This window comes from Dipodomys ordii, unplaced genomic scaffold (genome assembly GCF_000151885.1).
Source record: "Dipodomys ordii isolate 6190 unplaced genomic scaffold, Dord_2.0 Scaffold14, whole genome shotgun sequence".
Taxonomy (NCBI): Eukaryota; Metazoa; Chordata; class Mammalia; order Rodentia; family Heteromyidae; genus Dipodomys; species Dipodomys ordii.
This window is the reverse complement of record NW_012267230.1, coordinates 16256757-16267380: the sequence shown is the minus strand read 5'-3', so window position 1 is coordinate 16267380 and position 10624 is coordinate 16256757. Positions and strand designations below refer to the sequence as shown.

The following is a 10624-nucleotide window of genomic DNA, read 5'->3' as shown; positions in this document are numbered from 1 at the left end:
GGGCACACCGCACGGCCCGCCCCGCCTGTCTGAGCGCCTGGCTGTGGTCCCGCAGAACAGCGTGAGTTTTGTGGATGACAGCTTCCCCCCCGGGCCCGCGTCGGTGGGCTTCCCGGTGGGCGACAGCGTCCAGCAGCGCGTCAAGCAGTGGCTCCGGCCCCACGAGATCAACTGCTCCGTCTTCAGGGACCACGGCACCCCGTGGTCGGTCTTCCACACCCTCCGGCCCTCCGACATCCTCCAGGGCCTGTTAGGGAACTGCTGGTGAGGCTGCGTTCTCGGGCCGGGGTGGGTGGGCTGGGTGCGAGCCCGGGCCGGGTCGGGGTCCGGGCCGGGTCGGGGTCCGGGCGGGCCGGCGGGCGCCCGGTCAGGCGGCCTGCCTCCTGCAGGTTCCTGAGTGCGCTGGCCGTGCTGGCCGAGCGGCCCGACCTGGTGGAGCGCGTGATGGTCACGCGCGGCCTGTGCGCCGAGGGAGCCTACCAGGTGCGCCTGTGCAAGGACGGCACGTGGACCACGGTGCTGGTGGACGACATGCTGCCGTGCGACGAGTCCGGCTTCCTCCTCTTCTCCCAGGTGGGCGGGGCCTGGCGGGGGCGGGGCCGGCTGCCCTGTGACCAATCCAGCTTCCTCCTCTTCTCGTGGGGGTCGGGCGGGGGCGGGGCCGGCTGCCCTGTGACGAATCCAGCTTCCTCTTCTCGCAGGGGGCGGGCGGGGGGCGGGGCCGGCTGCCCTGTGATGAGTCCGGCTTCCTCCTCTCAGGGGGGCGGGGTCGGCTGCCTCCTCTTCTCTCAGGGGGCGGGGCTGGCTGCCCTGTGATGAGTCCGGCTTCCTCCTCTCAGGGGGGTGGGGTCGGCTGCCTCCTCTTCTCGCAGGGGGCGGGGCCGGCTGCCTCCTCTTCTCGCAGGGGGCGGGGCCGGCTGCCTCCTCTTCTCTCAGGGGGCGGGGCCGGCTGCCTCCTCTTCTCTCAGGGGGCGGGGCCGGCTGCCCCCTCTCCTCGCAGGGGGCGGGGCCGGCTGCCCCCTCTCCTCGCAGGGGGCGGGGCCGGCTGCCCCCTCTCCTCGCAGGGGGCGGGGCCAGCCTGACCCCGCCCTCTCCCCCAGGCACAGCGGAAGCAGCTGTGGGTGGCTCTCATCGAGAAGGCGCTGGCCAAGCTGCACGGCTCCTACTTTGCCCTCCAGGCAGGGCGCGCCATCGAAGGCCTGGCCACGCTCACCGGCGCCCCCTGCGAGAGCCTGGCGCTGCAGGTCAGCTCCACTAACCCCCGCGAGGAGCCCGTTGACACTGACCTCATCTGGGCCAAAATGCTGAGTTCTAAGGAGGCTGGGTAAGAGGGGCGGGCGCTGCCACCGCCCGCGGCGTTGGGAGGCGAGGCAGGCGGAGCGGTGGGAGAAGCGGGGGGCCGCGTCCTCGGACTGCGCCTCACAGAGCTCCGCGCGGGCCGGCCAGAACCGAGAGGCCTGGCCAGAACTCGGCCCCCAGCGGGGCCAGGGCTGTTCCCACCTCGGGAAGGCCACGTCCCGTCCCGGGCCGGAGCTCAGGGTCTCCTGATCGAGAAATGGGCAGGATGAGCACACGGAAGGGCCCTGTGAAGTGGAGGGTGTGTTCTGAGGCCTGCCTCTACCTGAGGCTTGAGAGAGGAGGCCCGGCCGCCAGGACCCCGCCCTCAGCTGGCCCTGGGCCCTGAGCCGGTCCCACAGGCCTCCTGAGCTTGGGCAGAACCCGACCTGAGGGCTTGCCCCCCACAGACAGCGAGGAACCTCTGCCTGCTCCCCACCCGTCCATCAGCAAGGGCCACTTTCCTGCACAGGTTCCTCATGGGGGCTTCCTGCGGCGGAGGCAACATGAAGGTGGATGACACGGCCTACGAGAGCCTGGGCCTGCGGCCTCGCCACGCCTACTCCATCCTGGACGTCCGTGATGTCCAGGGCTCCAGGTAGGGGCCTGGGGGCAGGCAGCCAAGCTGTGGACATGGGTGGGAGCCGTGGGGAGTGGTCGTGGGTCCTGGCCCCGTGGTCTGCCTGGTGGGAGCCGTGAGGAGCCAGTGGGTCCCCAGCCCCGAGGGTGCCGTTGTGGCTCTCAGTCCTGCGGTCCACAGGCTCCTGCGGCTCCGGAACCCCTGGGGCCGTTTCTCCTGGAACGGCAGCTGGTCAGACGAGTGGCCACACTGGCCTGGGCACCTGAGGGCCGAGCTCATGCCCCACGGCAGCAGCGAGGGTGTATTCTGGATGGAGTACAGCGATTTCATCAGGTACCAGACACCCTGACCCGTCCTGTGGCCCTCCTCTCCCACTCACCTGGGCAGGACGCCGGCTGGGCTGACTGCAGAGCCCAGGTCTGCATATTGGTGTTGTTCCGGGGGCACGGGTCAGTCAGCTTGCTGTCCCGGAGAGAAGCCAGGCACCCGTGGCTCGTGCCTATAATCCTAGCTATTCCAGCAGCTAGATCTGGTGGAGCAGGAGTTAAAGCTAGCTCAGGCAGAAAAGCACATGAGATTCCATTGAAAAAGAAAGAAAAAGAAAGCAGGGCTGGAGGCCTGAGTTCAAATACTAGAACCACCAGAATAATACATGAGTAGAAGGAGGAAAGGTTTCTGTGGTTTTTCAGTGCACAGGTAGCTGGCTCTCTTGCTGTAGGCTTATAATGAGGAAGAAATGGCAACCTACAGGGCCTGGTCAAGCAGAGTTGCTCACCATATGGAGGCTAGGAGGCAGAGAGACAGGAAGGGACCAAGGTGAGGTACAGCCTTCCTCTAACAAGACACACTCAACATGAACTCACTGTCCCTGGTGGGTTAATCCATTGAGGACACCAGCACTCTTGTGAGCAAGCCATTTCTCAATAGCGCCACCAGCAGGAGACAATCCTTACACACCTGAGCTCTGAGGGGACACTTAACCTCCCAAGGGAGGCAGCCAGGTCAGCAGAGCCTTTCCCCAGCGTGCCGAGGGCCTTGCTGGGTGCCCAGAGCCAGGCAGCAGAGGCCCGCAGGGTGGGGCCCGCCCCAGGCAGAGGTCTGAGGCTGCGGCTCTCCTCAGAGGCCTCGTCCTCGCCCCCAGGTACTTTGACTCCGTGGACATCTGCAAGGTCCACTCGGACTGGCAGGAGGTGCGGGTGCAGGGCAGCTTCCCCAGCACAGCCAGCCGGCCGGTGGGGGTGACGGCGCTCACCGTGCTTGAGCGAGCCTCGCTGGAGTTTGCGCTCTTCCAGGAGGGCAGCAGGTGGGCAGGCAGGCGGGTGCTTCTCCCGGCCCCTCCCCCCCCCCCCCCACCCCACCCCCGCCACAGCCACACGAAGCCCCCCGCCTGCACTCTGACCCGCAGGCGCTCAGACACTGTGGACAGCCACCTGCTGGACCTTTGCATCCTGGTGTTCCGTGCCACCTTCGGCAGTGGTGGCCGCCTGAGCCTGGGCCGCCTCTTGGCCCACAGTAAACGCGCCGTCAAAAAGTTTGTGAACTGCGACGTCATGCTGGAGCCTGGGGAATATGCCGTGGTGTGCTGTGCCTTCAACCACTGGAGCCTGGCCCCGCCGGGCCCGCCCACTGCCGCCCAGGGTAATAGCCCCAGCCAGGCCACCCGCCCCCGCCCGCCTCCCCACGCTCCGAGCCTGCCCCAGGAAGGCTGCTGCCCCTTCATCCACACCCTCCCACAGCCCCTGGCCCCTCGGCCGGCGCGCCTCCTGGCCACGTGCTCGCGGTGTACAGCTCCAGGCTGGTCATGGTGGAGCCAGTCGAGGCCCAGCCGACCACACTGGCAGACGCCATCATCCTGCTCACGGAGAGCCGCGGCGAGCGCCACGAGGTAGGTGTGCGGTTGCCCGGGGGCAGGAGCGCGGTGGGTGGGCCCCTGTGCCCGCCAGCCCCGCCCACCCTGTACCCACGCAGGGCCGGGAGGGTATGACCTGCTACTACCTGACGCACGGCTGGGCGGGCCTGATCGTGGTGGTGGAGAACCGGCACCCCAAGTCCTACCTGCACGTGCAGTGCGACTGCACAGACAGCTTCAACGTGGTGTCCACGCGCGGCAGCCTGCGCACGCAGGACAGCGTGCCACCCCTGCACAGGTGGGTGCCCAGCCCCGCCCCGCCCCGCCCCGCCCCGCCCGGTCCTAACCAGCCCTCCCCCCAGGCAGGTTCTGGTGATCCTGTCCCAGCTGGAGGGCAACGCCGGATTCTCCATCACCCACCGCCTGGCACACCGCAAGGCCGCCCAGGCCCTCCTCAGCGACTGGACGGCCTCCAGGGGCACCCACAGTCCCCCGCTCACCCCCGAGGTCGCCGGCCTGCACGGGCCCCGGCCGCTGTGAGGGCCACACCCGGGGCGGGCTGTGTGCAAACCACCCCTGCCCCTCCACATGCACTTTATGAGGGAGACCCCGAAGGAGGGTGCTTGAACCAGAATCTCAGGACCCCACTGGGGGGGCCCCTGGCTGCAGGGTACTGCTTCCCTCGGCCATCCCCCCCTCCCCCACCCCACCCTGGGCACCGCAGCCCCTTGGCCAGGACCCCACTGGGGAGGGGCCATCCCCCTGCCCCTCCCCCACCCTGGGCACCGAAGCCCCTTGGCCAGGACCCCACTGGGGGGGCCATCCCCCCCCCCGGGCACCGCAGCAGCCTCCTGGCCAGGCTGCCCAGCCACCAAGCAGAATACCTCGAGCCAGCTGGGCCATGCGCCTGCCCCTCCCACCCGCCGGCCCTGGAGACCGCTTCGGGCATTGGAGCCACGCCGCAGTGCCCCTCCCCGCCAGCATGGCAGCCAGGGTCTCTGTTCACAAAACCAAATCTAGTGAAAGCTGGAACTCCCCTTGAGGTCCATGGCTTCCTGCCTCAGTTTACCCAGCCCAGCTCCCTGCCCTCACGCGGTGAGTGGGGTCTCTGGAGCCTGTCACACGGGCAGCGCATTCCAGGAGCAGGTTCCGGTGGCCACAGGCCAAGGCTTGCAGACAGGCCGCCTCCAGCTGCCCCTTGGTGACACTATGCAACTCCCGGAATGCCTGCCAGGACTGAAGCCATGACCGGGTGTGGGGCTGGGGGCCAGGCCTGGCCCGGCCCTGCTGCCTGGAGAGGTGCTTTGTCCTCCACGCCTCGGACCACGGTCAGGCGGGCCAGCCCCACCGGAGGACCCCAGCCCCATCCCAGGCCCGAGCCGGGCTCAGCTGCTCCCCCGGCCCCAGCCAGACCAGGAGGCTGAGCTGCCCACCCACCCAGCGTCCCCCAGCCGCTCGTCTGGGCCTGCTTCCTGGGCCTCCTGCCCCTCTGTCAGTCTCCTGCCCGCCGCCCCCCCATCCTACCCCCGCCCCCGTGGCAGCAGCCTGCCCCCCCCCCACGGGGCTTGCAGTGTTTTTACACTGAGAGAAGCCCCCCTCCCCCTGGGCCCCCTTTTACTCCGAGCTGTGAATATTTTTAACACTGTAAATACAGCCAGCTCTTCGGCCACAGAGACTATTTTATCAGCTGCCAGTCCCTCCCCGTTCTGATGACTCCATGGGCGGTTTCCACTCAGGCTCCAAGGACCAAATAAAAGCATTTTGTTTTGTAAGGGAGCCTGGTGTCCGTCTTCACCCCTCTAGGGCCCCATGAGAATGTGGCTGTCGCAAGAACCAGCGGCTGGCGTCCCCCGATAGTGCTGTGGGGCTGCCAAGGGGGTCCAGTGGCCACTCCTGCCTCAGACCAGCTCGGCTTGGGGGGGGGCAGGCGACCAGCCTCGGCTGGGGGGGGGGCGCGCAGGGGGAAACAGACACTCTGGGAAGAAGCAAGTGTTCAGGGCAGGCAGAGCTGTGGTTAGGCCCTGCAGCCAGGAAGGACCCTCAAGGCTGACAGGACAGGATGTATGTGTGGCTTTTCCCTGCCTGCATTTGGTGCCCTGTCTGAACCTATCAGTCACCAGACGGGAGCAGATGGAGCTGGGGCGGGGGCAGCGTGGGACCAGAGTTGCTCTCACCCTGTCTGTCCTGCCTTATCCCCTCCCTGACCTGGTCCAAACGGGTGTCACAGGTGATGCTGAAGCCCTTGGCCCAGGCCCCTTGGGGGGCCGGAGGGGGCCCCGGGTGGGCAGAGGCCAGGGTGCAGGGCCAGCCGGGTGTACAGCGGAAGAGGCCTGTCACAGGCCAGCCCATCGAATGTGAAAGCAATTAAAGCCACCAGCAGTGTTCGCTCCAGGCGGGCCTCAGGCGGCGGGGCAGCTGCCACAATGTATCTCACCTCAGCGCCCACAGCTCGGCCCTGCCCCTCTGCGGCTGCTTGCCAGGCTGGACCTCCTCTTCTGGGGTGGGGGTGAGGTGTCTGTTCCCACCATGTTTTGGCACAGGCTGGCTTCCTCCACCCCTGGTGTCTGGGGCAGTTCGGGGCCCCTCCCTGCCTCCCCAAACCCTTTTCCTTGGTCCTGGACCCACCACATTCAGCCCCCACTTCTTTGGCCTCCATCACCTCCAATCTCAGGACAGCACAGGCCCGAGGCCCAGGACCCCAGGGCCTCCCGTCCTGCCCCCTCCCCTGCCAAGACCAACCCTCCCCTTGGTCCCAACACGGGGGTCCAGGCAAGGGAGCCTCCAGAGAGGGGCTGGAGATGGAAGCCAGGGCGCCCAGTGGCCACTGTGGACCTGAGGCAGGTCCGGGCGACAGGAGCGGCTCCCTAAGTTTAAGGAGGATGAGGTGACCGGCTGGCCAGGGCCAGCGGCGTCTGCAGGCCTCCGCTGGATCAGTGGGCGTGCGGGCGGCTCAGCCATGCTGGAGTGCAGCTGGGGCCTGACCCTGCCTGGTAGGGGACGGCTGCCTGCTCCCCATCTCCTCTACCAAGAGTTACACCCCAGCCCGGGCTCTCTGCAAAAAGAGCCCTGTTGACCCCATGCTCCCACGCTCCTGCCCTGGCCTCCCGGCCCTGCCGCCGTGATGGCCTTCCCGAGGTGGATGGTGGCCTGTTCTCACTTGTGAGGCGTCCCTGTCAGAAGTACTTAGTGTACAAATTAGCTGCAGCCTCTGCCTCCCTGCGCACAGCTCTGGGCACTGGGCTGACCCGGCTGCAGCTCCCGGGCCCCCTGCCTCCTGCCTGGGGCACAGGGCCATTCCGTGTGCACCCCTGGCTGCTGCCCACATCCAGGCAAGAAGGCTCGGACTGCTGGCCAGCCAGGGGTCTTTCCAGGGCCCCCACGTTGAGATTGGCAGAGGTGACCACAATGGCAGAACCTACAAGGTGGCAGTCCCAGTGTGGGGGACAGCAGAGGGCCTGGACCAGGGGCCAGCTCACAGGCCCCCTGTGCCCCACCCGCCAGCTGCCTGCCACTCAGGCGGTGAAAATTATCTGTGACAGGCTCGGGAAGGCCGGCCCCGGGGGCCGAGAGCAATGCACACAGCTTCTCTCCCCAACATATGGCTGCTGTCGGCCCCGGGCAAGCACTCCGCCAGAGCCGGGCTGGGAGCCGGGGCGGGGGCTCCGGGCGCCCAGGCCTCCCCCGCCCGCGCGGTGGGCTGCTCACTCTGGATCAGGAGGCCCCTGCCACCCAGCTCCCCTGACGAGGTCTTCCCCCACCACAGTACCTTCTGGCCCCTTGACCATCCCAGTTACCCGCCGTCCTTGGGGGAAGCCCCATGTCCACACCAGGTTGGCCGGTGACTCGGCGTGTCCAGAAGGGGCCATTAGATCCCAGCGGGATTTCCCAGGCCGTGTGTGTGCCCGCAGTGGGGGCCGTCCCCCTGCTGCACCCTCCTGAAGCCAGGCTCTCCCTGCCCACTCAGGCCACGCCCTGTCTCCATTCATGTCTCTTCTGTGTCCCTGCTGTGGTTCTCCAGAGCCACAGGGTCTACAGCTGTGGCCCGTGTGGAGCTCTGACACATGACCGGTCCCCTCCAGCCAAGCTCTGGGCCTGTCCTCCCCCCCTCCAACCTGGAACCTCTGAGGCCACCTTGAATGGACAGGGAAGCAAAGCTCCAAGTGGGACCCCTCCCCGGGGGCCATTCTGGCTGCTGCCACATGTCCTATGCTGTGGGACAAGGGTGAACAGGTGTGGCCAACCGTGCTGAGCCCCCCAGGGGCCCCAGGGCTTCTGCCACCGCACAGACAGCCCCACTGTGGGTGTCAGGCCCTGGGCCCCAACGCCACGCTTCCCTCTGCCCACCAGGGCTGGCGGGCAGCTCAGCCCACACTTGTCCCCTAGCTGCGACACTAAGGGTATGAGACAGTGCTGAGACTGGTTCTTCAGCAGCCTGTGAGCCCACAGTCCACACAGCCCCAACACTAATGGAGGTGACAGCCCAGCAGCCAGGGGCAGCGGGAGCAAAATGGGTTAATGGCTGAAAAGAGGCTCTGGCTGGGGGCAAGGCCTGCACCCAGGAGTGGCGCTGGGCCTCTGTCTTCCGTCCAGGGTCCCACGGAGCTGGGAGCTAGCTGCCTGAGGTGTGGCTTTCTCCATCTTTCTTCCCCTTTTTTTGTGCCATCCTGGGACTTGAACTCAGGGCCTGGGTGCTGTCCCTGACCTTCTTTTGCCCAAGGCTAGCGCTCTACCACTTGAGCTACAGATGTGCTTCTGGCTTTTTTATATTTCGGTAGTTTAGTGGAGATAAGAGTCTCACAGCCAGGCACCGGTGGCTCACGCCTGTCATCCTAGCTACTCAAGAGGCTGAGATCTGAGGATCATGATTCAAATTCAGCCCAGGCAGAAAAGTCCGTGAGACTTTTTGTTGTTGTTGTTGTTTGTGGATCTTGAACTCTGGGCCTGGGCACTATCCCTGAGCTCTTCAGCTTAAGGCTAGTGCTCTACCACTTGAGCCACCTTCCCAGCCCCATGTCTGTGAGACTCTTATCTGCAATTAACCACCAGAAAACCAGAAGTGGCACTGTGGCTCAAGCAGTAGAGCGCTGTGGCTCAAGCAGTAGAGCGCTCTCATTGAGCTGAAGAGCTGAGGGACAGCGCCCAGGCCCAGAGTTCAAGCCCCATAACTGACCAAAAAAAAAAAAAACAAGTCTCACAGACTTTCCTGCCTGGGCTAGTTTTGAACTTACATCCTCAGATCTCAGCCTCCTGAGTAGCTAGGATGACAGGCACCCAGTTTCCCCGCTCCTGAGGGGAGAGCTCTGTGGCTCAGAGAGTATGAGCTGAGGCCCCACAGCAGGACAGGGGGCCAAGCACCGACGACATGGGTCCCACCGCTGGTCACCGAGGTCACCCCATGGTGAGGAGCACAGGCCCCAGTGGCAAGAAGGGACAAGTGGCCATAGGGGCTGGATGAGGCCCCTGGGCCCACAGGAAACTGCCACCTCCAGGGGGCTCTCCAGACCCCTCGGGCGAGTCTGGTGGTCCTGCTCACCCCCACGCTGTGCGGACCCCTCCCAGATGCCCAACGCGTGGCCAGTGATGTCCCTTGTCCCTTGGGGTTGCCTCTTTCTTTCTGTCGCGCAGCCTTTTGCAAAGGCCCTGTGGGGGTGGCTGGCCCCAGCTCCCTCCTTTCACATTAAACGCAGTCAGCCCCCAACCTCCTCCCCTCTGTCTCCACAGAGCTGGCCTGGGCAGCAGCCGGGTCTCTGGCACTGCATTACACATCTCTAGGTGTCTTCCTCGAACCACGAGCTCCGTACTCACCCACGGTGTCGTGAGTTTACTCTGTGCGTGCTGAGATGAGGGCTCCCTCCGACCAGGGCATCTCTGAACGGCAGCTGTGGCCTCTGGTCTGCTCTAGGATCTGGGGTTTCCCAGACTCTTGTAGGCACAGAGCTGTCCCTGAGGCTCAGGAGCCAAAGCCTAGTTTCCAGCTCTAAGGGTGACCTGGGCCACTGGCTGCTCCGGCCAGAGCCCAAGATGAGGGCCCTGTCTCCTGGTCCCACCGTTTCACAAGGCTGTTGGCATGATGGTCGGTCACCCCAGCAGTCTCCCCAGGCCTGGCCAGGCAGGCAGATAGGAAGCCTGCATGAGCTAGCCGCATGGGCTGTGCCGCAGCTCCCGAGGGCCCTGGGTATCCACCAGGAAACCGATTCTGCCTTTTGCGTCTGGTGCGCCCCCTGGCTGCCGCAACTGAGCCCTGAAACCCCGAGTCACCAGCGAGTCCTCTGCGTGTCACAGCTGCTTCCCACCGGCCTGGAGCTGAGCCTGCGGGGCCGTCTCCACGGCCCGGAGGTCCCAGCCTCCTCTCACTGCACAGCCTGAAGTCTAAACTGCCACGGAACGCGTCTCTGCGTTAGTGTCTTCCCCCAGTCACAGGCCAGCTCTCAGGAGAGACCGCGTCTGGCCCTGCCCCACGACACCAGTGTCCACCTCTGGACAGGCCCGACTGGACAGGTGGCTGAGCGAGTGGCCCTGGGACTGCAGTGTTGGCCGTGAGGTGCTGATGAGGGCGCCTGGCTCTGTGGTGTGCCTGGGGACCCAGACCCTCCTGGGCACCCCAAATGTCTCCAAGAGGGGTACCGAGACCCTCAGAGAGCCGCGCAGGCAGGGCAGGAGCTGTGGTCCCCAGGTGCTTTCTGGGTCCAGCGGGGCCATGGGGCTGTGACATGGGGCGGGGCCGTGGGGGGTGACACGGGGCAGGGGTCACGGGGGTGTGACCCAGGGATGGGGGACTGTGGGGTGTGACATGGGGCGGGGCCGTGGGGGGTGACACGGGGCAGGGGTCACGGGGGTGTGACCCAGGGATGGGGGACTGT

The 10624-nt window shown here is 66.1% G+C and overlaps 1 protein-coding gene across 1 annotated transcript in view; it reads left to right on the top strand.

Moving 5' to 3' along the window:
- Positions 1-4470, top strand: part of Capn15 (calpain 15) — an 11629-nt gene extending 7159 nt beyond the window's left edge. Inside the window, exons 3-12 of the mRNA XM_013011296.1 lie at positions 56-264; positions 390-573; positions 1101-1324; positions 1808-1933; positions 2096-2248; positions 3057-3218; positions 3321-3553; positions 3652-3800; positions 3884-4062; positions 4127-4470. Of these exons, the coding sequence (XP_012866750.1) occupies positions 56-264; positions 390-573; positions 1101-1324; positions 1808-1933; positions 2096-2248; positions 3057-3218; positions 3321-3553; positions 3652-3800; positions 3884-4062; positions 4127-4304 (1797 nt within the window). The 3' untranslated portion in view covers positions 4305-4470. The remainder of the gene's footprint in view (positions 1-55; positions 265-389; positions 574-1100; positions 1325-1807; positions 1934-2095; positions 2249-3056; positions 3219-3320; positions 3554-3651; positions 3801-3883; positions 4063-4126) is intronic.
- The last annotated feature ends 6154 nt before the right edge of the window (positions 4471-10624 follow it).